General features: G+C 36.7%; 1 protein-coding gene across 1 annotated transcript in view; it reads left to right on the top strand.

The window, feature by feature from the left end:
* DCDC1 (doublecortin domain containing 1) overlaps nucleotides 1-22,653 on the top strand; it is a 472,935-nt gene that overhangs the window by 33,014 nt on the left and 417,268 nt on the right. The window contains 3 exon segments of the mRNA XM_060105173.1: nucleotides 13,061-13,330; nucleotides 14,773-14,929; nucleotides 15,391-15,553. Coding sequence (XP_059961156.1) covers nucleotides 13,061-13,330; nucleotides 14,773-14,929; nucleotides 15,391-15,553 — 590 coding nt within the window.

Below are 22,653 nucleotides of genomic sequence, written 5' to 3' on the forward strand. Positions count from 1 at the left end.
TGTGTACTCCAGATTTTATACAAGTTTCCATGCACCAAACGTATGTGGGTTTATTTCTTTTATTTGCTATCCAGTATTTTAAGACGATGATTTATTATTGAATGTACTTAGGGTCATTTTCCTTCATGTTTACATTTTCTTATTTGTATTTATTCCAATTAGAGAGTTTAATTACCATTAAAATGGTAATAGGATAAAGACAAGTTTTTAAAATGACAATATTAAAAAAACCCATAACTCTTCAGGAAGGTTTAAATGCCACGAGAATATAAAGCGAGAAATATATGCTTGTCAAATATACAGTATAAATAAATAATTTAGATGAAAATGGTTGACTACATTTAACAAAGAGACTACCAAATAATGAGGGGCTAAAGAGTGGTTGTTAGATTTGATGTACTTCATTGTATATTGTAAGTAATTGCTATCCATAAAAATTCTATGGCTTCTGTATAAGAAAAAGAGACATTTTGACAGACAACACTGGTATGAAGCGACAGCAAGCACAAATCCTTGGCAACTGTCATTATCCTGATGTTGAATTCACATCCAAACTGTGTGATAACTTAGACCTGCATGCTTGTTATTGAGCCATGATCTGTCAAAGTAGCCACACTTCCTACTTATGAATAGAATTACTAGCCACGTGCAGATTTCTGCCATAGAAATCTAAACTCACCAAGGATGCTTTGTGTTTCAAAAAACAGGGGAAAAAGCCTCCATGTCATTGTATGCCTATGCTGAAATTTCTGGTGACGTGTTCCTGATTAAATAAAAGTCACATTTTAAAAAAATAGTTTATATTTTAGCCCATCATAAAATTAATTCAAAACTAGTAAAGATTTTGAATAAAATTAAAAGTAAAGCAAATGTAATTAGAAATCTGATTGTATAAGTTAGGCTACTATTAGCAGAGAGTAACAGGAAACAACTGAAAGTGACTTTAAAAGTGAACAGTCCATGGGCTTCCCTGGTGGTGCAGTGGTTGGGAGTCCGCCTGCCGATGCAGGGGACACGGGTTCGTGTCCCGGTCTGGGAGGATCCCACATGCCGTGGAGCGGCTGGGCCTGTGAGCCATGGCCGCTGGGCCTGCGTGTCCGGAGCCTGTGCTCCGCAGCGGGAGAGGCCACAGCAGTGAGGGGCCCGCGTACCGCAAAAAAAAAAAAAAGTGAACAGTCCACTGTCTCATATAACAGGAACTTCAGAGGCAGGGCAATTCTAGGGTTAAATTCAATGGTTCTGCTGGGTTATCAAAGAGCCTGGCTCTTTGTATTTTGCGCTCTGCCATCTTCAGAATATTGGCTAGATCATTAGGTTTGACTCCTCCTACTTGCAAGGCTCATCACATGTTCACTCAACAATATCCAACTAAAGAAGACAGATATTTGATCATTTATATCTCTTTCTTATTAGGGCAAAAAAACCTTTCTCCAAAAGACTTCTCCTCATTTCTCATTGGCCAAAATTACTTAATTAACCAGCACAAGGCAAGGGAAATGGAACTAGCATCACTGGTGTTAGACCATTGAGTATTTACCCACTGGAGCTGATCAGGGGATGCCTTCCATGGGCATAAGAGGGTGAATATTCAAACATAACTTAGGCTTTTTATCTAAAGGGGGGAATGACTCTTAGATAAATATTCAACGTTACATGACATAACTCTTAGCTTTGGCTTTATTATATTTTACTACTTAAACTGTGTATGTTTCTTATCAATGACATTTTTGTGACACATCTTTGCATGATGTCGTAATTATCAAAGAACAATTCCTGCATATTAGTCGCTAGTTGAGTATCGCAGTGAAAAGAGATAAAACAAGGATCTTACCATTGCAGAGAGGGATATGAAATCATCTGAAATCACATAATAAATCACAAAGCAAACATATCAATATGCAAAACAATACATCATTTCTTGCACAGGACCTGGGGGAATGATTTGGAAAAAGGAGTGACTAGGATCTCGTGGGGTTAACTCCTCGCATGTGTCTTGCCAGCTTGAACAGTTTTGTAGAGATTTTCTCTATGTCCCTAACCTCTGAACTCATGATGACCCCCATGATAGCCAAGACTTTTCCTTCACAGTACTAATCATAGTCAGTAATTGTAAATTTATATTCATGACAATGTATATAACATTTCTCTTCCACTAGACAATTATTATATTATGGAAGGGGTTTTAGAAAGTGTAAGCACTGAGTTCAGATTAATATTTATTAAATACTTACTGATTGAAAGGTGTACAGTAATGGGTATAGATCAGCTGAGTGAACACCATTGACAAAAAGGCATACATGTAAGAACGGTGGAAGGCAATGTGGTGCAATTATAGCTGAGGGATAGTACAGGGGGGCAATGACGGCACCATTTGGTAGAAGTCCTTGAGTAAGAGAGTGGCAAGTATGACTTTTTTTTTTTTTTTTTTTTTTTTTTTTGTGGTATGCGGGCCTCTCACTGTTGTGGCCTCTCCCATTGCGGAGCACAGGCTCCGGACGCGCAGGCTCAGCGGCCATGGCTCACGGGCCCAGCCGCTCTGCGGCATGTGGGATCCTCCCGGACCGGGGCACGAACCCGTATCCCCTGCATCGGCAGGCGGACTCTCAACCACTTGCGCCACCAGGGAAGCCCGGCAAGTATGACTTTATTAGGAGTTTTCCTCAAGTTGCTATAAAAACCCACTAAGATTCACTAATGCTATTAAAACAGAAGAAATGAGAAGAAAAATTGCTCTTGTCAAAACTAGAATCATACCTTTAAATCTTGTCATGGTCTATTTATCTGCTTTTTCTATACTCCTCCCTGGGCATAATTTTATACTTTAAGACGTCACATCTTTACTTACTTGTTGCTTTGTGAAACAAATATTGTAAATTAGATTTAATGGAAACCACAGAGAGTAAAGCATAATTAGATATTAGACTGAGATATTAAGGGGGTTGTCAATTCCACAATGTTTAAGATCTGCCTCTGATAATCTTTTTGATTATAGTAGAAAGCCTATATGTAGATAAGGTATAGTACTGTTTCAGAAAAGGATAAAAGCTTAGTTAATCTCTTAATGTACCTTCCAACTTTGTAATTCTGTGATTTATCATATCCATTGTATCATACGTAGAAATTGTTTAAAAGATTCAATAACCTAAAATTTTATAGTTTTTAATTAACCAATAATTTTTTATCCATACTTCTTTAAGGTTAAGTTTTGACATGTTTTACTTCAGCTTTCTCTAAACACACATAAAATTCTTAAATATTTACATAGCTTGTATATGTTTGTAGTATAGACACACATAACCACATTTGTTCTTTGTTCTTTTTTATGAACTAATTTCTAAAGAATTATTCAGTTGCTAAAAGAAATAATCTATTTCCAATAACTGACAATAAACTAACTCAGAAATGATGTAGCTGATGCTTTTTAAATGAAATATAGCAGAACATTTACATCCAAATGAATACACCTCCCCCCCTTGAAAATATCTACTTTAGGAAGTAGTAATTTATTCTGATAACAATGCCACTTCTCAAAGCACTTTCTTGAGTTCCTCTTTGGATTTGCCATCAGAAACTGTGGTACCTTCTTTAAAATAGTCTCAGTATTTAATGATGACCAAATTTAATCTTAAGTAGTTGCATTTGAATTTTCCAGAAAATAAAATATCTGGATCTAAATTTGGTATAAAAAATGGATAGTCAAGACTGCATAATTGTATAGCTAGTGCGGTAGGCAGAAATCTAATCTGGTCCCCAAGATTTCCACCCCCTGGTATATATGCCTGGTATAATTCCCTCCTCTTGAGTGTGGGTAGGATTGTGAATATGATAGGATGTCACTCCGATGATTAGGTTACATTATATGGCAAAGGAGATTTTTGCAAATGTAGTTAAAGCATATAATCAGTTGTCTTTGAGTTAATCAAATGGGAGATTATCCTGGGTGGGCTTGACCTAATCAGATCTACTCTTTTTTTGTTTTGTTTTGACATCTTTATTGGAGTATAATTGCTTTACAAGGGTGTGTTAGTTTCTGCTGTATAACAAAGTGAATCAGCTATACATATACATATATCCCCATATCCAGATCTACTCTTTTTTTTTTTTTTTTTTTTTTTTGCGGTACGCGGGCCTCTCACTGTTGTGGCCTCTCCCGCTGCGGAGCACAGGCTCCGGACGCGCAGGCCCAGCGGCCATGGCCCACGGGCCCAGCCGCTCCGCGGCATGCGGGATCCTCCCGGACCGGGGCACGAACCCGTGTCCCCTGCATCGGCAGGCGGACTCTCAACCAATGCGCCACCAGGGAAGCCCCCAGATCTACTCTTTAAATGAGAGTTTGGAGATTAGAGACAGAAAAGTCAGAAAGGTGAGTTCCCCTGCTTCAAAGAAGATGATAGTAACTATGAGTTCTTTAGCTATAAGGAACTAAATTCTGGCAAAAACTGAATGAGCTTGGAAGAAGACCCTGAGCATCAGATGAGACTGCAGCCCCAGCTGACACCTTGATTTCAGCCTTATGAGATCCCGAGCAGAGGTTCCTGCTAAACTTTGCCCAGACTTCTGACCCACGGAAACTGTGCTATGATAAATAGGTGTTGTTTTAAGCCACTAAGTTTGTGGTAATTTGTTGCACAGCAATAGAAAACTAATATAGGTAGATAGATAAGAAATATTCCTTAAGAAGATATATTCTAAAGTAGTGTGATTGATGTTCTTGTATCAACCTAATATAGTGGCTTTTGGATTTCAGGCTAGAAAAGGATACTTTTTACCAGTGGTAAAAATGATTTTTACCAGTGGTAGAAGAGTAAGTAATACAACGATGATTAGAATATTTGACGGAAATTGAGGGTCTAGCATTTTAGATGGTAGGAAGGGATCAATATGATATAGTGATTTCAGCTATCAAACCTACCAGGGCAGATGTGAATGTACAGGAAGTAAGAACATTTTTATACAAGAAGATAGCATAGAAGTCTTACTGAAGAGGGAACTTCTTGAAATCTGTGTATATGTGAATTACAGATATAATGAAAGATTCACAGTAGAGACTTATCATAGACTTCAGGACAAGATAATAAGATAGACATAGAAAGCTTAAAAAGAAGATCTGTGTTATAAAATTAGCCCAGGTTCTAGAATGTGGTAGAAAGCCTCAACAGTAACTGAAGAGAAAGTGAGGTTATTTTATGGATAAAAGATCATTTCCTAAAACAGTTGGTTTAGAAATCCACATGGAATTCCTGGTTAAGAATTTTCTGGTTGGGAAAAACAAAGTCCAAGAAAACTGCCATACAACTTATCAAATTTTATAAAAGACAGCTGTAACAAAATGTAGATCTTAAAAGAAATTATAATATAAAAGTTACGTAATTAGAAATTCTTAAGAAACACAGAGAGGACAGGGTGCAAAGCCTCAGACCCATGCAAGCAGAATTTTGCAGCTGAGTTCCTTGCATAAAACCAGGAGCTGTGAAAGATAGATGCACCTATCCATGAAAAATGGAATAAAAAAGTATTGCTCACCAGCCAGAGGAAATACCAATAAATGGATATGATATAGTCTAATATTCTTGCATTGTCTGAAAGTAATAAGTTAGTCATTTATGTAAAACTTTAATAAGACAAGGGTTTATATTGTAGTATCTAATGTTTCCACTAAAAATAAGGTTAAACAAAGTGTGGCATACAACCTAATACAAGGGGAAAATGTAACAATTTTTTAAAGTATTATTTAATCCAAGAGAAAATAAGAAAAGAATGAAAAGGAACATAAAACTAGAAAACAAAGCATAAGCATGAAGGTAAATTCTCAAAGGACAAAGACTGTCCTGGTGAAGGAGATAACCTTGTGAATATATATTAAATATAAACAAGCTAAATTCTCAAAAGGCAAAAACTGTCTTTGAAAGGAGAATAACTATGTAAAGATGTATATAAATCTGGAGGAGGAGGGAAATTCACTTTAATAAATCTGAAAGTCATGGGATTTTTAAGAGATCTTTGCAGAGGGGGTGAAAAGGGTCTTTTAAAATAAAAAGGGAAGGAGAAACAAGAGAAAGAAAGAAAAATAGGGAGACTACAATTGTGGTGACTTAAATACCATCTAGATATTAGAGCTTTATTGGCTCAAGAGCACTACTGGTTCACTGCTGCTAATGTAGGACTACCTCCTTGCCCACCTCCCCATTACTCTCCTGTATTTTAAGTTTCAGTTCCATTGTAGTAGCCATCTGTTTTCCTGAACTTTTTTGAATAGGAACTTCAATTTTCTAACTAATGGAAAATAAGGAAATTTTAGGGTTAATGGGAATAATATTATAGGACGATAGTTAAGTATAGATATTGTGGAGCTAGACTACTTGGATTTGAATCCTCTCTGACACCTGCCTGCTGTGTGACCTTTGACAAGTTCTGTAAGCCCTCAGTTTACTCATCTGTAAAAGGAAGAATATAATATAGGACTGTTGTAAGGATTAAATGTAAATATAAGTGAAATGCTTAGAACAGTGACTGTCACAATAAGTGCTTTGTAGTCATTAACTGTTAGTATTGTTACTATTATTGTCATTATGAAGGGTATGATATACTATTTATTCCTTATCTAGCCTGTGGGCTGGGTTAGTGTCCCTGTAACTGAGTGGGTAAGGGCTAAAAGGGCTGATGAAACTATTCAATGAAGACTTTCTGGGACTCTGCCTACAACTTCACCTGCTTCAGTGTCTGGGTGACTTAGTATAAAATAGAGTTAGAGAGGTGTCTCTTCTTCCCACCTCTGTACTGAACTGTTCTGGCATTCCAAGCACTGGAATCTTGGGGAATACTACAAGGCAGCACCTCCATGTGGATCTCATTGCTCTTGTGATGGCCAGTGGCAGCAGTGAGGTAGTAAGATGAAACAGCTATGACTCTCACCAACAGATTTTTATAGGGACTTAGGAGGCAATTTTATGAATTTATAGTGCACTACCTTAGGGACTCAGAAATAAATGGGGCGGATTTTGAAGGGGGAATAAAGTCCTGTATTATGGGGACTTCCCTGGTGGCACAGTGGCTAAGAATCCGCCTGCCAGTGCAGGGGACATGAGTTTGAGCCCTGTTCTGGGAAGATCCCACATGCCATGGGGCAGTTAAGCCTGTGTGCCACAACTACTGAGCCTGCATGCCACAACTACTGAAGCCCACGCACCTAGAGCCCATGCTCCTCAACAAGAGAAGCCACTGCAATGAGAAGCCCACGCACTGAAATGAAGAGTAGCCCCCACTCGCTGCAACTAGAGAAAGCCCGCGTGCAGCAACAAAGACCCAATGCAGCCAAAAAAAAAAAAAAAAAGTCCTGTATTACGATGATGGGATAATCATGCTGGCAGCTACTTGCTCACTCTAAAGGTTGGCATCAAGGAGGACAATCCTATCTTGCAGCCCATATCCCTTTGTGCCAACATCAACAACAAACTACTGTGCCAGATGGTCCAGAGACTGGGCTTAAAATCACAATATTACATTCTCAATTTCTCTACAATTAGAAGTGAATGGCTACCCTATCAAACTACCACTGGCATTTTTCACAGAATCAGAACAAAAAATTTCACAATTTGTATGGAAACACAAAAGACCCCGAATAGCCAAAGCAATCTTGAGAAAGAAAAACGGAGGAATTAGGCTCCCTGACTTCAGACTATACTACAAAGCTACAGTAAGCAAGACAGTATGGTACTGGCACAAAAACAGAAATATAGATCAATGGAACAAGAGAGAAAACCCAGAGATAAACCCACGCACATATGGTCACCTTATCTTTGATAAAGGAGGCAAGAATATACAATGGAGAAAAGACAGCCTCTTCAATAAGTGGTGCTGGGAAAACTAGACAGCTACGTGTAAAAGAATGAAATTAGGGGCTTCCCTGGTGGTGCAGTGGTTGAGAGCCCGCCTGCCGATGCAGGGGACGTGGGTTCGTGCCCCAGTCCGGGAAGATCCCACATGCCATGGAGCGGCTGGGCCCGTGAGCCATGGCTGCTGAGCCTGCACGTCCGGACCCTGTGCTCCACAACGGGAGGGGCCACAACAGTGAGAGGCCTGTGTACCAAAAAAAAAAAAAAAAAAAAAAAAGAATGAAATTAGAGCACTCCCAAACACCATACACAAAAATAAACTCCAAGTGGATTAAAGACCTAAATGTAAGGCCAGACACCATCAAACTCTTAGAGGAAAACATAGAACACTCCATGACATAAATCACAGCAAGATCCTTTTTGACCCACCTCCTAGAGAAATGGAAATAAACCCAAAAATAAACAAATGGGACCTAATGAAACGTAAAAGCTTTTGCACAGCAAAGGAAACCATAAACAAGATGAAAAGACAACCCTCAGAATGGGAGAAAATATTTGAAAATGAAGCAACTGACAAAGGATTAATCTCCAAAACATACAAGCAACTCATGCAGCTCAATATCAAAAAAAACAAACAGCCCAATCCAAAAATGGACAGAAAACCTAAATAGACATTTCTCCAAAGAAGATATACAGATTGCCAACAAACACATGAAAGAATGCTCAACATCATTAATCATTAGAGAAATGCAAATCAAAACTACAATGAGTTATCACCTCACACCAGTCAGAATGGCCATCATCAAAAAATCTACAAACAATAAATGCTGGAGGGGGTGTGGTGAAAAGGGAATCCTCTTGCTGTGTTGGTGGGAATGTAAATTGATAGAGCCACTGTGGAGAACAGTATGGAGCTTCCTTAAAAAACTAAAAATAGACCTACCATATGACCCAGCAATCCCACTACTGGGCATATACCCTGAGAAGACCATAATTCAAAAAGAGACATGTACTGCAATGTTCATTGCAGCTCTATTTACAATAGCCAGGACATGGAAGCAACCTAAGTGTCCATCGACAGATGAATGGATAAAGAAGATGTGGCACATATATACAATGGAATATTACTCAGCCATAAAAGGAATGAAACTGAGTTATCTGTAGTGAGGTGGATGGACCTAGAGACTGTCATACAGAGTGAAGTAAGTCAGAAAGAGAAAAATACCATATGCTAACACATTTATATGGAATCTAAAAAAAAAAAAAAAGAAAATGGTCAGAAGAACCTAGGGGCCAGATGGGAATAAAGATGCAGACCTAATAGAGAATGGACTTGAGGATAAGGGGAGGGGAAAGGGTAAGCTGGGACAAAGTGAGAGAGTGGCATGGACATATATACACTACCAATTGCAAAATAGATAGCTAGTGGGAAGCAGCCGCATAGCACAGAGAGATCAGCTTGGTGCTTTGTGACCTCCTAGAGGGGTGGGATAGGGAGGGTGGGAGGGAGGGAGGGAGTTGCAAGAGGGAAGAGATATGGGGACATATGTATATGTATAACTGATTCAATTTGTTATAAAGCAGAAACTGACACACCATTGTAAAGCAATTATACTCTAATAAAGATGTTTTAAAAAAAAAAGTGAATGGCTAAAACTAAAATAACCAGAAATATCAAAACAGCCTTTGAGTAGTGGGTTTTTTAAAACATTTTATCTTTTTAATATAAAGTAAACTTGCCTGGAAAACAGATCGTTAAACACATCTGGTAGTAATTTAAATTGTGTGATATGTTTAGTGAGGACTTTTTCAATCAATTAAATTTATAGTATCTCTGCTTATCTCACTATAGGCCATGCAAGTTCCCTGCCAATTACGTTTTCCTTTTTAGGGAGGCATCTGAGACCCATCTTACTTTAACTGCTCTGTACCTTATTATCCTGCTGTCCTATCCATAGTTTTTTTGGCCACTGATGGGTACTTTCCCACCCACACGTTTGCCAGTGTGAAGTTGTCCAGCTTGAGAGTTCTATCCAACAGGGGTGTCCTATATTGGGTAGTGATGAAATTAAACTTTTGGGGGAATTGAATGTATCATACAGAGAGAGTCTGCAGAAAGTCATGTGGTATAGAAATGGGGAGATACGTAGAGGAAGTTAGCAGAAGCCATGAGGAAAGAGGAGGAGAACAGAGATAGGTTAGGCAATGAGATGTACAAAGAGGAAGCAGATAGTAGTATATCCTGGAGAGCAATAAATGGTCTTCTAATTCTCTTTGTGCTCTTCTAGAGTGGTTTTATCTCCTTTCTTAACTTTCTGTGTATCCTGTTATAAGTTCTATCACTTGAAACCCAGATGCCTGTTTATTCCTTGCAAACTGAATGATCCTAACACCCTCATTTCCAGCATTAATTTAACAAACCATGTGTGTGAATTTAATTCCCATGTGGGACAAGTTAGCTTTGCCAAGTTCTGTGATCATCCTCTCACGCACACAATGACTAGGAAACACATCGGTTGTTATAAGAAAGAACAGTTCCACAGTGTGTAAGAACTAGTGCACACCTGTCTTCAGTGTTGATAAAATAAATCAAAGCTGAAGACTAGGGACTTCCCTGGTGGCACAGTGGTTAAGAATGTGCCTGCCAATGCAGGGGACACGGGTTCGATCCCCGGTCTGGGGAGATCCCACATGCCGTGGAGCAACTAAGCCTGTGCACCACAACTACTGAACCTGCGTTCTAGAGCCCACGAGCCACAACTACGGAAGCCTGCACTCCTAGAACCCGTGCTCCGGAACAAGAGAAGCCACTGCGATGAGAAGCCCGCGCACTGCAACGAAGACCCAATGCCACCAAAAAAAAAAAAAAAAAAAGCTGAAGACTAAAGATGGTGAAACAGTAGTGACTTTTTAACATGAAAAACTACCCCTTCTCCCCTTTTACATATAAATTACTAGAGAAAAGTAAGTAATAAATACATATATGATAGAACCATATAGTTTAATTCTTTTTACCATTTACCAGGTAAATCTCATATAATTTATTTTCCTAACCCTACCAGAATCATGTGGAGTTGGGAGGGGTAGGGATGGATAGTTTCTCAAAAGGATGCAAGTGCTGTTACCATAATACAGGGGGAAGATATGCCAGCAGACAAAAATCATAGATAACCCTTAAACGACTCAGTTGGAAAAAAAGCAAAATATAGTTGACAAAAATATTACATTCCAGTAAAATCTGTAAAGACCATATAGCAATCTGAAAAATGGTTGTAAAACAGTGTTAAGTAAAAAAGGCAAAGTATTAAAATAAAGGTATGATGTGGTTGAAGCTTTGGAATATGGAAAAATTAATAACCTTTTTGCATTGTGGTGGTAGAATAATGGATTATTACATAAAATCATTAGTATATTTTTAAAAATATTTGACAGTAAACAAAATGCATTCATTAAAAAAGAAAGACACCTCATTCTGCATTTAGTAGAGAATTCCTTTTCTTTCTTTACATGAGAATTTTCTTTCCAAGTAACTGTGTATGGGCACTGGGAGCTGATTATGAGAGTTGCAGATCTTTCCTCCTGGCTTTACTGCTCTTCCCCCAGGTTGAAGAGTTTAGTGACCATTTGCAGCTCTGTTGCTGTTGCTGCAGAAACACCACCAGTGTGACATGACTGCTGCCATATACCACCACTCCCCACTGCCATCAATATCTGAGTACCTCAGTTTGCAGGGAGGTCCCACCTCAGCCTGAGCTAAAGTCCAATGATCCATTCAAGATGCTGTTTGCCACAGTTATGAACCTGGGTGGATCCTCAGAATGTAGGGAAGGCCATTTCTCTCCTCAGTGCTATGCACAGTCCAGGGCAGACTGGGATAGAAACATGTGATGACAACAACAACAAAATACAACTGCTTGGATCCCAGTGTTTGAGCTCCATTGACCCTCTGTGTCAACTCTCATCCACATGCAACCATTTACCCTGTGGCACATAAATACCTTCCATTCTTTCAGAGGAAATAATAAACCATTTTACACCCTTGTGGACATAAAGAAGACAGGCCAGATGAAATAATTGTGATTATAATGAAATGTGTGGATGAGAAAAATTTGGAGTAGGGGTTGTTCATGCCAAGCTTTCCACACTAAGCATGTGTTATTTTGTAATTGTGTGGATGGGGAGGTTACATTATATTACTTATAAGGACTATTGAGGAACTAGCAAATTGGAAAGTGGCAGGTATGGTTGGTATAAAAATAGCCCCAATTACAGTAATACATGGAAACTAACTGTCCTCTACGGCTGATCCTCTGCCCAACAGCTCAGTATTCTCAAATATGTTTAAGCTTGTTTCGTTTTACCATGCCAGCAATTCTACCTTTTCCATCTTTCTGACTTGGTATTTGCATAGATTTACATATCATCCCAGGTCATGTGGTCCCCTGTTAAAGTATTTAGTTCATCTAAATACTACTCTTTCAGCTTAAATGCCAGGTAGGGTAATCAACTGTCCCAATTTGTCTGAGGCTAAGGGAATTTTTGAGATGTGTGGCTTTAGTGCCAAAGCCAGGACAGTCCTGAGCAAACCAGGATGAGTTATCACCTAATCCCAGGTCTGCTGTAAAGACTTTACCAACATTATTCCAACGCACAAAAGTTTGCCTTCAAGGAATTCTTTTTGCACTTAAGGTTAATATACACCCAGCATTCTAAGCAGTTTATTTAACATACATTCTCTCTTTATTAGGGGATAGTTTGCAAGTTTCTTGAGAGTAGGAGCCATATCTCTTTAATTTTTATATTTACTAACACTTAACAGAGTGCTAGTGTTTAATAAATCAATGTAAGAATTTTAAAATGTTACTTAACATTGCTTCAAGCATTACACAATTTTTCTTCTTTAGTTTCATTAAGTGATTAAATGTAATGGTTATGAATGTGGGTTTTATTTTAGGACATCTTGCGTTCAGTTTCCCACCAAGTCAACTACTGATTATGTGAGCACGGGCAAGTTAATTAGCCTCTCTGAGCCACAACTTTTTAAATCTGTAAAATGGGGATAAAAATAGTACCCACCTCCCAGGGATATTGTAAGACTTAAGCAAAATACTGTCTAAGTGTGTAATGTTTTGTCTAGCACATAGCACACAACTAGTTATTATGTGGTAGCTGTTAATAAGTGATTACACATCAATTCACTGTATTCTTCCCTGCATTGTTTCTTTCAGAGAGTTTATGTCATCCCAGGCAAAAGCAGTTATTAAACCTACTGAAGATTATTTGCAGCCTCAGTTTGGCCCCAACAGACTTTTACATTCAGCGGCAGCATCAGAAGGGTCAGCACTTCAAGATTGCTCCATACATCAAACAGCATCAGATCATAGCCATGATGAAATATCAGACCCAGATAGCTACAAATCAAACAGTAAAAACAATTCTTTTTTTATATCAGCATCCAAGAGAAACAGACCTGTCAGTGCTCCAGTGGGTCAACTGAGGTAATCAAAGCTGTTCTCTGTTCTTTTTAACTGACTGTTGAAGCTTTTTCCTTTGAGCAGAATTTATAATGACTCAGTTGACTATTTCAAACATTAAAATGTAACACATCTCTAGAGTTTTGTTTCTGCTTTTGTTTTGTTTACTTTTTTATTTGAAAGCACCTGAGTAGAATGTTGCTAATTACACTTGGGGAAAACATGAGATACACTTGAATGCAGATAATATGAAACTCTGAAAGGAATATTTGAAGCCGAATCAGGCTAAGACCATGAAATACCTTGGTTTACCAGATATTTGTGTAAAAGTAGAAATGCATACTTTTGATATTTAACCAATATTTGAAATAAAATCAAATTGAAATGAACTTATAAAACCATTTTGTGGGGGCTTCCCTGGTGGCGCAGTGGTTGAGAGCCCACCTGCCGATTCAGGGGACGCGGGTTCGTGCCCCAGTCCGGGAAGATCCCACATCCCGTGGAGCGGCTGGACCCGTGAGCCATGGCTGCTGGGCCTGCGCGTCCGGAGCCTGTGCTCTGCAAGGGGAGAGGCCACAACAGTGTGAGGCCTGCGTACCGAAAAAAAAAAAAAAAAAACCATTTTGTGTATGTTTTCACATCAAGATTGTTATCATAAACTGTTAACTTAAGTTTATGGATAGAAGAAAATGTTGATAAAAATAAAAATTAAACTAAGAAACTGATATTCACATTATTTTCATATGTTCAAATATGTGGATATATCGTGGTTTTAATTTATCTCACATTTTTACTTTAAAATGTTTACTTTGCTGCTGTGGCATTAGGAGTTACCAGGGTTAGCTAGAGAACTCTTAAGTAAAAAGTATGACATGTTAGTCATTTACATGTACTTTTGCTGAGAAAAATAATACGGATTGAAACTGGTTTTGACTGAAAACAAAACTTAGAAATCTTCTCTTACTGCCCCCAAGCAATTTGAAATGAAAGCAATAAAATTGACTTCAGAATGAAAAGTTTAGTATGATGTATTTGAATTTCAAATCTTTTAAAAAAAATCGAAGAACTTTGATAAACATGAAAACTTAAGGGAAAATCTTAGCCATTTACTATTTCATGATGATAAGACCATATTACTATTTTTTTTTGCTTTCTGTTAGAATATAGCATATATATGTATAATTTTTAAAAATGAGTGTTGTGATGTTTTATAGTAAAATGATTTAAACGGTTTATTCTGAGATATGTGTTTTACATGAACAGTTTTGGCAAACTTATCATGTATTAAATTTTTTAAAAATATTTAAGTATATATGGACAATCTTATCCTATAAAAAGTTTTTTTTTTGAGGAATATTTAGGAACAATCGTTAGTGCTTATATCTGTAGAAAATACCCAGGATAATATTTACTTAAATATGTTTACTAATTAACGTGCACAAATTGTTGTGTGTTTTTTTCTTCAGAGTTGCAAAGTTCTCTTCTTTAAAATTTAAGTTGGACCAGGATTGGCATAGATTGTCTCAAAGATACAAACTTCAACCCAGAGTGATTAGAGTAACAGCTTACAAAAATGGATCTAGAACAGTTTTTGCCAAAGTTACTGTACCAACCATCACCTTGGTAACTGGTGTCCAAAAGTTTTCAGTGATTTATTTCTTCCCTTATTCTCTTTATCTATGAAAAGTGAGAAAGAAAAAATTTATTGTTTAAAATTTTCTGTATCTGTAAATTGCTTATATGTATATACATAGACCTCACAGGCATTTCATTCCTTTTTTTATCAATATATAAGTAGTATATTTAATTAAACAGATACAATGGCTTTATATCTCTATAGCATTGTTAAAATGATGGAATGTTCAAGGACTAGAATTTGAGAATCAAATATTCTCAGTGCTGTGATTAACCTATTTGTATATTTTCAACTGCTACAAAATAACCATATTGGCGGAGTTATTGAGTTACTTAACTTGGCAAGTGGCTCAGTGGGTTTCTATTTGATCATTGCGTCTTTTGTTTAGCGGAAATGTGTTACTTTCTTTGTTGTCAATCCCTTTCTCTTACCTCTTGCTTTCTGTTAGTTGCTGGAGGAGTGCACGGAAAAGCTGAATCTGAACATGGCTGCACGACGAGTATTCTTGGCAGACGGCACTGAAGCCCTCGAACCCGAAGACATACCCTGTGAAGCCGATGTTTATGTTTCAACGGGAGAGCCCTTTTTAGATCCATTCAAAAAAAATAAAGGTAAAAAAAAAAAAAAAAAACCAACACCCTACCCCCCCACCACAGTAAATTGCTTAAGGGGTGCAATTAAAAAATGATTTTCATTCTGTCTTTTTTGCATGGTTTAACAAAACTAATGTTTACGCATTTACAGCTCAGTAAGAGGATAATGTGCTTAATGAAAGAAAAATCCACTGACAGCCACGTTTATTGCCCTTCATTAGCATTGGTGCTTAATTTAATATAGATCTGAATAGACATTAGGGAGCCTGCAGGAGGTTAAATGGTGAAAATATAATAAATTAAATCAGAGATTATTGAATTTACTGTTTAGTTTCTGTGACACTCAACAGACATAATTCATTAGACTTATTCTCTCAGAAAATAGTTCAAAGTTTCAAGTATCATTTATTCACTTACACTCTTGGTCTTTTTTCAGATGGCATTAACATAATTTTGAAAATGTGGCCAGTAATGAACATATAATTCTTATATACATGTGATTTTCCAAATGAAATTTTTCATAAGATAAATGCTACAGCTTGACTTTTAACCTTGAAATGTATATATATATGTATATATATATATATATATATATTTTTTACATTTACAAAATATGAATATGTATATTTTAGACACACTTGTAGGTAAGGTCTTTTTTAAAAGTCCATTGTTTCTAACATTTCAGAAATGTGGAGATTTTCTAAAATAAAATAAAAAAAATTTTTTTCAGTGGGAAAGAATCTGTTTTAAGAGAGAAATAAAAGTACCACTGTCTAAGAATATTCTTCTAAGCATGTCATACCCAGGATCTGTTATCAAGTGCTGTATATGGTAATCACATTTAAATGACATAAGAACTTTGCCATACAAATTCAGTGTATCTAACTGCTGTATTCCCCTCTGCTTTTTATACCTTATTAGAAGTATTTTTTTTTCCTGCAACTGCTGTAAAGCCAGTGAACCAAAGGCAAGTCTAGGCAGTAATTGCATAAGTAGAAGAAAAGTAATTCTGAAGTTCATTACAGATGAAGTGATGAAAATTCTTCTTCTATTAATGTTATTATATAAAATGATACTAGGATTTCTATCTCTTTAAGAATACTTGATCATTAGGAAATAATTTCTTGAATTCATTAGAAAGTTCAAGGTAATTTGGTCCTTGTAAAGAAACTTGTTGCTACAATACAGTGAAAATTACCTATGCAGTAGTGTAGACCCATATATTTTTCAAATTTTGCTTTAACTTTAAAATATGGCTGCCTTTATTTTGTATTCATTGAATCATCTGCTTGTATAAAAGCATGAGTCTTTGTGGGTAAATGTTTCTGTGACTTTTTTATATTCAGATATATATGTAATAAATGCTTCCTTAAGATCCTCATTTATTTTTATTAATCAGAAGTACTTGCCGTTCTTATGATTATGGTATTTTGCAAGAGATATATAAAAATTATTTATAGCTAAGCTTCTTAGAAGATCTGGACATGTATGCCTAAAATAACAATGTTACACACGTGACTAAGCTTGGTGGATGATTTTTAAATGTACAAACTAATTTCCTCCTACTTTTTGTTTTCTCTTTTATCCTTTTAAAGCCAAGTCTAGAACAAAAAACTTCTCTGCTTTGTCTGCGTATCTTTGGCTGTGTTTCACTGCGACATGCACTGCTGTTCTTTTAGCACCAAAATGTTGGCACACACTCCTGAAAATTTCACACCATCTCTTGCTGGATCAGCAAGCTTAACCCACCAAAATCTGGTGTTGTGCAATGGTTTTTGACTGATAATCAATCTTTATGCTGCTCGACAGTTGTTGCTGGGACACGGAGTAGAGCAGGTGGCAGATGTGCCTCGTCTTCTGAGAAAAGAAATTGTAGGTGAGCTTGGACACAGACTAGCATATCACATGTCCGTTAAAAAGACTTAAGTATGATGGGGAAAAAGCCACTTGTCTAAGTTAAGCTCATAGATAAGCCTATAAGTCTAAAAACTGATACTTGGTTTCTTTCAGAACAAGAATAAAAACACCAATAATTTATTATATATATATTAAATAATAATTTATTTCATATATGTAATTTATCATATATATGTATATAATTTGAGAGGGGTGTGGGGAGATTTCATATATGTATACCACCTACACATTCACTTTTTCAGATCAGGTTAAAATTACCTTTCTTGCATGAGTTTCATAGATAATCGATAATTTGCCAACTTGTTGTCATGAGTTTACCATAAAAATAAAACATGCATGTGTAGCTTTGAAAGTGGTAGATAAATTTAGAGGAAGGAGGCATTCTCAGAAGTTGGAAATTTCTATTTTCTTAAGGTAAATAGGAGGAAAACACCTGGCAGAATTTGGTGTTACTGTTGTATCTTTCCAAATGAGCATGAATATTTTATGTACAACTAACCAACAAACATTAGAGTCAGTAACTGGTCATTATTTTAATATACTGATTTTCATTCATTCAACAAACATTCATTGAGAGTCTACTATGTGCCAGGTACGAGGCCAGATCAGAGACAGATAAAAAAATGGACTCATAGTCTGATTTCTTTTTTTGTGATTATCCCTTTATCTCTGATTTTAAATTAAAAAAAATTTTTAAACTGAATGCTTTGGGCCCTCCAAAGGAAAATTTATTTTATTTCTGACACAGGAAAGCCAAATAAATCTATGTATATTTTGACAATTATATTTCCATACTTCATTATTTTCTTATTCTTTAGAAAAATAGTGTAGATAGTGAAAATTGCCTTAGAACTATTTCCAGATTTACTAAGGTAGAAAGAGACCTGCAGAACATTTCTGAGTTTTGAAATATTTTACCACCCCTTTTGAGCATCACTGTTGACAACCAGTGGCACTGGATTTAATAGAAAGCTGGAGAGCTATTCATCACATACCTCCAAACACAGAGCTTTCATATAGAGGTCAAGCCAAGGTCAAGACTGACATGAAGCATTCCCTGTTGAAATGCAATATTAGAATATTTCTTACATTTGAAGTTGAACACCTAAACAGAAAGATTAATTGTGTGTGGGAAAAACAGAAAGAATTTTTATGACGACATTTGATGAAGATCAACTGTCTTATTAAGTCTTGTAATTCTGCCATTTGAAGATACTGAAATTTATTAAAGATTCCTCTAGAACTGTGAAGATGTAGTTAATGAGTTGTTTGAAAAGGGATTTTTAAAGTTTTCATATTCATGGGCATACAGTTTAGGTTTTATTCACAGTTTCCTGGATCTTCTGCTTAATAGTGGCACAGTAAAAATTCTTGCATCAGATTCATGGGGTTTATAAGAGTTCAGCTCCTTTATAACTGCTAGGAGCTGTAGGCAATGCAAACCTAGCATAAGAAATGATTTATGCTCTGCAGTAGCTTAAATGTCTTAAAAAAATGAGGGAAAAAATCTGTTTGGGCCTAATTCATTAGGTCCAAGTTTCATTGTATGGAGTTCTGATTGTTTATTTTTATTTATTTATTTATTTTAGTTTTGTATTTTCATTCTTTCCTGTATATCCTATTCTACTATTTGGCTTTCAGTGTTATCATTTATAGTGATTCATTTCAGTCCTGAGTTTTCTTAACCAGAAGTGAAACTGAGTATTACGAATAGGATTTTACATCTTTTATATATTGTATTGTGAAGATGTAGTCACAGAAAAAAAAATCCATGAAAAGAGTTCTTGATACTACACCTAAGATCTAAATTTAATTCTTCTAAGTGCCATGTGATCTACAAAATGAAATAATTTGCTGTGACAGCTAGTGATTGACAAGAATATGTGTGAGCACATTTAAAATAGGCCATCTTTTCATGTAGAAGTAAATGTCAGTGAAATGATGGATTCTCATCATTTTAATTATTGATGATTTGGAAATATTTCAATTCCACGGCATACAAGACACATTCTAAATAGCAGCATAACACTTTTTCTCATATCTGCATCAGTAATGAAATGTTCTGTCATATTTTGTTTTTCAAAAAATGCATTAGTTTAATGAACCTGGATTCATGCATTATATTCTGTTCCATTATATGTCTCCTGAATTTGTCGACTTTTAAATGGTTGTGTTAAAAGCACAAGTTTCAAGAAGTGATCCACTACCCACATCACACTTGCTATTCTTGCTGCTGGATCTCAAGACAATGCTACAGTGCTGTCTACACTGATGGCTGCATTAATCCTGCTAAAGCTAATACTGGGCTTTGTGATGCTCACCCATAGGGTGACCACTACTTAACTTGGGTAGCTGCAGCAGGAGTTAGAGTGGGTGTTCCCAAATTCTCTATTATCATTTTGTTTGTATAGTATATGTATTAGGTGAGATTGTCAGTCCACCTCCTCTCCCACTTAGCTGCATATACCAAAAGCAGGAAAATGATATTATGCAGAGAAAAAAAGAAGAAAAACCTACTTCTGAGAGAGCACATGATTCCTTTATCTATTTCTACAAGTGAGGGTAAAACTATAGGCATATATTTTATATATTTCCCTATTTCAAAAGTTTTAAACCTATAAATGTGTACAGTATCCTTACTATATAAACAGATGTGGGTCTGAAGACATTGCAAGAGATGGACGCTCCCCCACCACCGAAAAGAATCCTTAGCCAGTAGGAAAATTTAGAGCATGCATATGGCAGCATCTCATACTGTCAAAATAACAAATCATTGAGAAACATCTAAATTCTTGACATATTCATGAATTGTTAAATTGTATATATTGTATATATGCACACAGAGGCTACACTTGTTTAATGAAGATGGCTGCAAACCTATAACTGTCCTGATAATTTGAATACTTTCTGCATGCCATGCACTCAGCATGTGCTTAAAGTGTATTATACTTTCTCCTTACAACCCCTGAGTTAGTGCTACAAGTCCACAGTCTCTTACATGCAATTCTAAAATCCAAAATTGCAGATGACCAAACAATTTTTTCATAACTCATTTAATAGCAGGACCTTATTTGGTATAACCAATTGATTGTTTTGAAGAAAAATAATTAATGTGTTTGATTATGGGCTGCTCTCCTAGACCTTGCTGGGCACATTACATAATATTTGATATATGTAACATATTAACATTTTTGAAATTCAAAAATTTCTACTTATGGAATCACATCTGACCTTAAGGGTTTTGGATATGGTCTTTCTGTCATAGCTGCAAAGAAATCTGATAAATTTTAATTCTCACTAGGATATTAACTCAGAAGGGTTATAAATGCTGTCTTTATCACCTTGAGTTGTTTGCTACATGGGTAAAAGTGGACAGAGAGAACACCTCCCTGACTAGAGCTGAGAGAGTGTGTGGACGGCAATAAATAAAAAATATGGTTCCGTCTAAGGAGACAGAGGAATAGTTAAAGAGAGACCATTCATTCATTCAGTCATTTCCTCAAGAAGTGTTTATTGAATCCCTACAGTATGCCAGGATATGGTGTGAACAAGAAAGAGGTCTCATGGAACTCTGGTTCTAATAAGGTGGAAGAAGCAATAGACATAAACATATAGAGAACTAAATAAGTTATTTATTGACAGTGTTAAGTGTTATAAAGGCAATAAAAATGAGATTTTTAAATGAAATCTCTTAGGCAGTTGTCTACCTACCTGCTTGCTACTTTACCTGAGAATTCATTTATATAGTCTATATGTACTCTTTCAGGGTTTTGCCTTCCAAACCATTCGTTTTTGAAGCTTTCAGACATCCGTTAGGAGAGGCATGAGAAATGCATTATTATTTAGTGGGAAGAACACTCGACTTGAAGTCAGATGGTATTGCAAGATTCTAGTCCCTGTTATATGACCTTGGGCAGATTGGTCTGCACGTCATTATCCTTACCTGTATAATAGAGGTAATAATATCTAAAAGGATTATTGGATAGTGTCTTAGTTTTCTAAAAAAAAAGATAAATTATTTGAAAATTAAATGTTTATAAATCTGTCGTCAAAATAGAACACAGAGAATAGCATTTCATACACATAACTAAAGTTCCAAATGCTGTTAAGATCCCAAGGCAGGGCTTCCCTGGTGGCACAGTGGTTGAGAATCTGCCTGCCAATGCAGGGGACACGGGTTTGAGCCCTGGTCCGGGAAGATCCCACATGCCGCGGAACAACTAAGCCCGTGCACCACAACTACTGAGCCTGTACTCTAAAGCCCGTGAGCCACAACTACTGAGCCCGTGTGCCACAACTACTGAGGCCCACACACCTAGAGCCCGTGCTCCACAACAAGAGAAGCCACCGCAATGGGAAGCCTGCGCACCACAATGAAGAGTAGCCCCTACTCACTGCAACTGGATAAAGCCCGCACGCAGCAATGAAGACCCAACACAGCCAAAAAGAAATAAATAAATTTATTTATTTATTTTTAAAAAGATGCATACCAAAGGAATATTTTCAATGAGCCCAGGCTCTTGCATCTTCCCATGCATAGAAAAACACTAAAAAAAAAAAAAAAAAAAAAAAAAGATCCCAAGGCTATTAATTAGAACCTTGTGTCCACTGCTACCTTCCCAGAATAGCTGCCTGGGTTCGGGAAAACAGCAACAACAACACAATAATTTGTCTCTACTTTTTAATCACTGCCAGGGAAGCAAACTACTCTATGAACCTGGGCAAGTCACTTAACCTCTCTAAGCCTCAGTTTCCTCATGCATAAATTGAGCCCAGTAGTGTAGCTATGAGGAGTAAATAAGACAATGTGTGTAAGAAGCCTGCTCTATATGTGTCTAAAACATTGTATTTGCACATGCTCTTTATCTATTTTCCTTCTTTTGCTCCATCTCTTGCTCAACACGTTTCCAACAGTTTTGCATACAGGAAAGTACCTGGTTTTACTACCAAAGGTATTTGCTAGGTCCGAGATCTTAAAATACATGCAACCAAATTAAATCCCTACCGAGCACTTGTGTTACAGCATGTTATGGGAATCTGAGTTAAAGCCTTGGAAGTCTCACTATATTGTACTTTTTGCCTTGAGAATTTTTCTGGGGTGTAAGTCAAAATCAAGTCTTTAGAAAAGGAGCCCCAATTGGCCTTGCTCTGCTCAATTCCAAGAGTGGTATTTTAAAATATGTTTATGACCCAAGGCTAGC

Source organism: Mesoplodon densirostris, chromosome 7, assembly GCF_025265405.1.
Source record: "Mesoplodon densirostris isolate mMesDen1 chromosome 7, mMesDen1 primary haplotype, whole genome shotgun sequence".
NCBI lineage: Eukaryota > Metazoa > Chordata > Mammalia > Artiodactyla > Ziphiidae > Mesoplodon > Mesoplodon densirostris.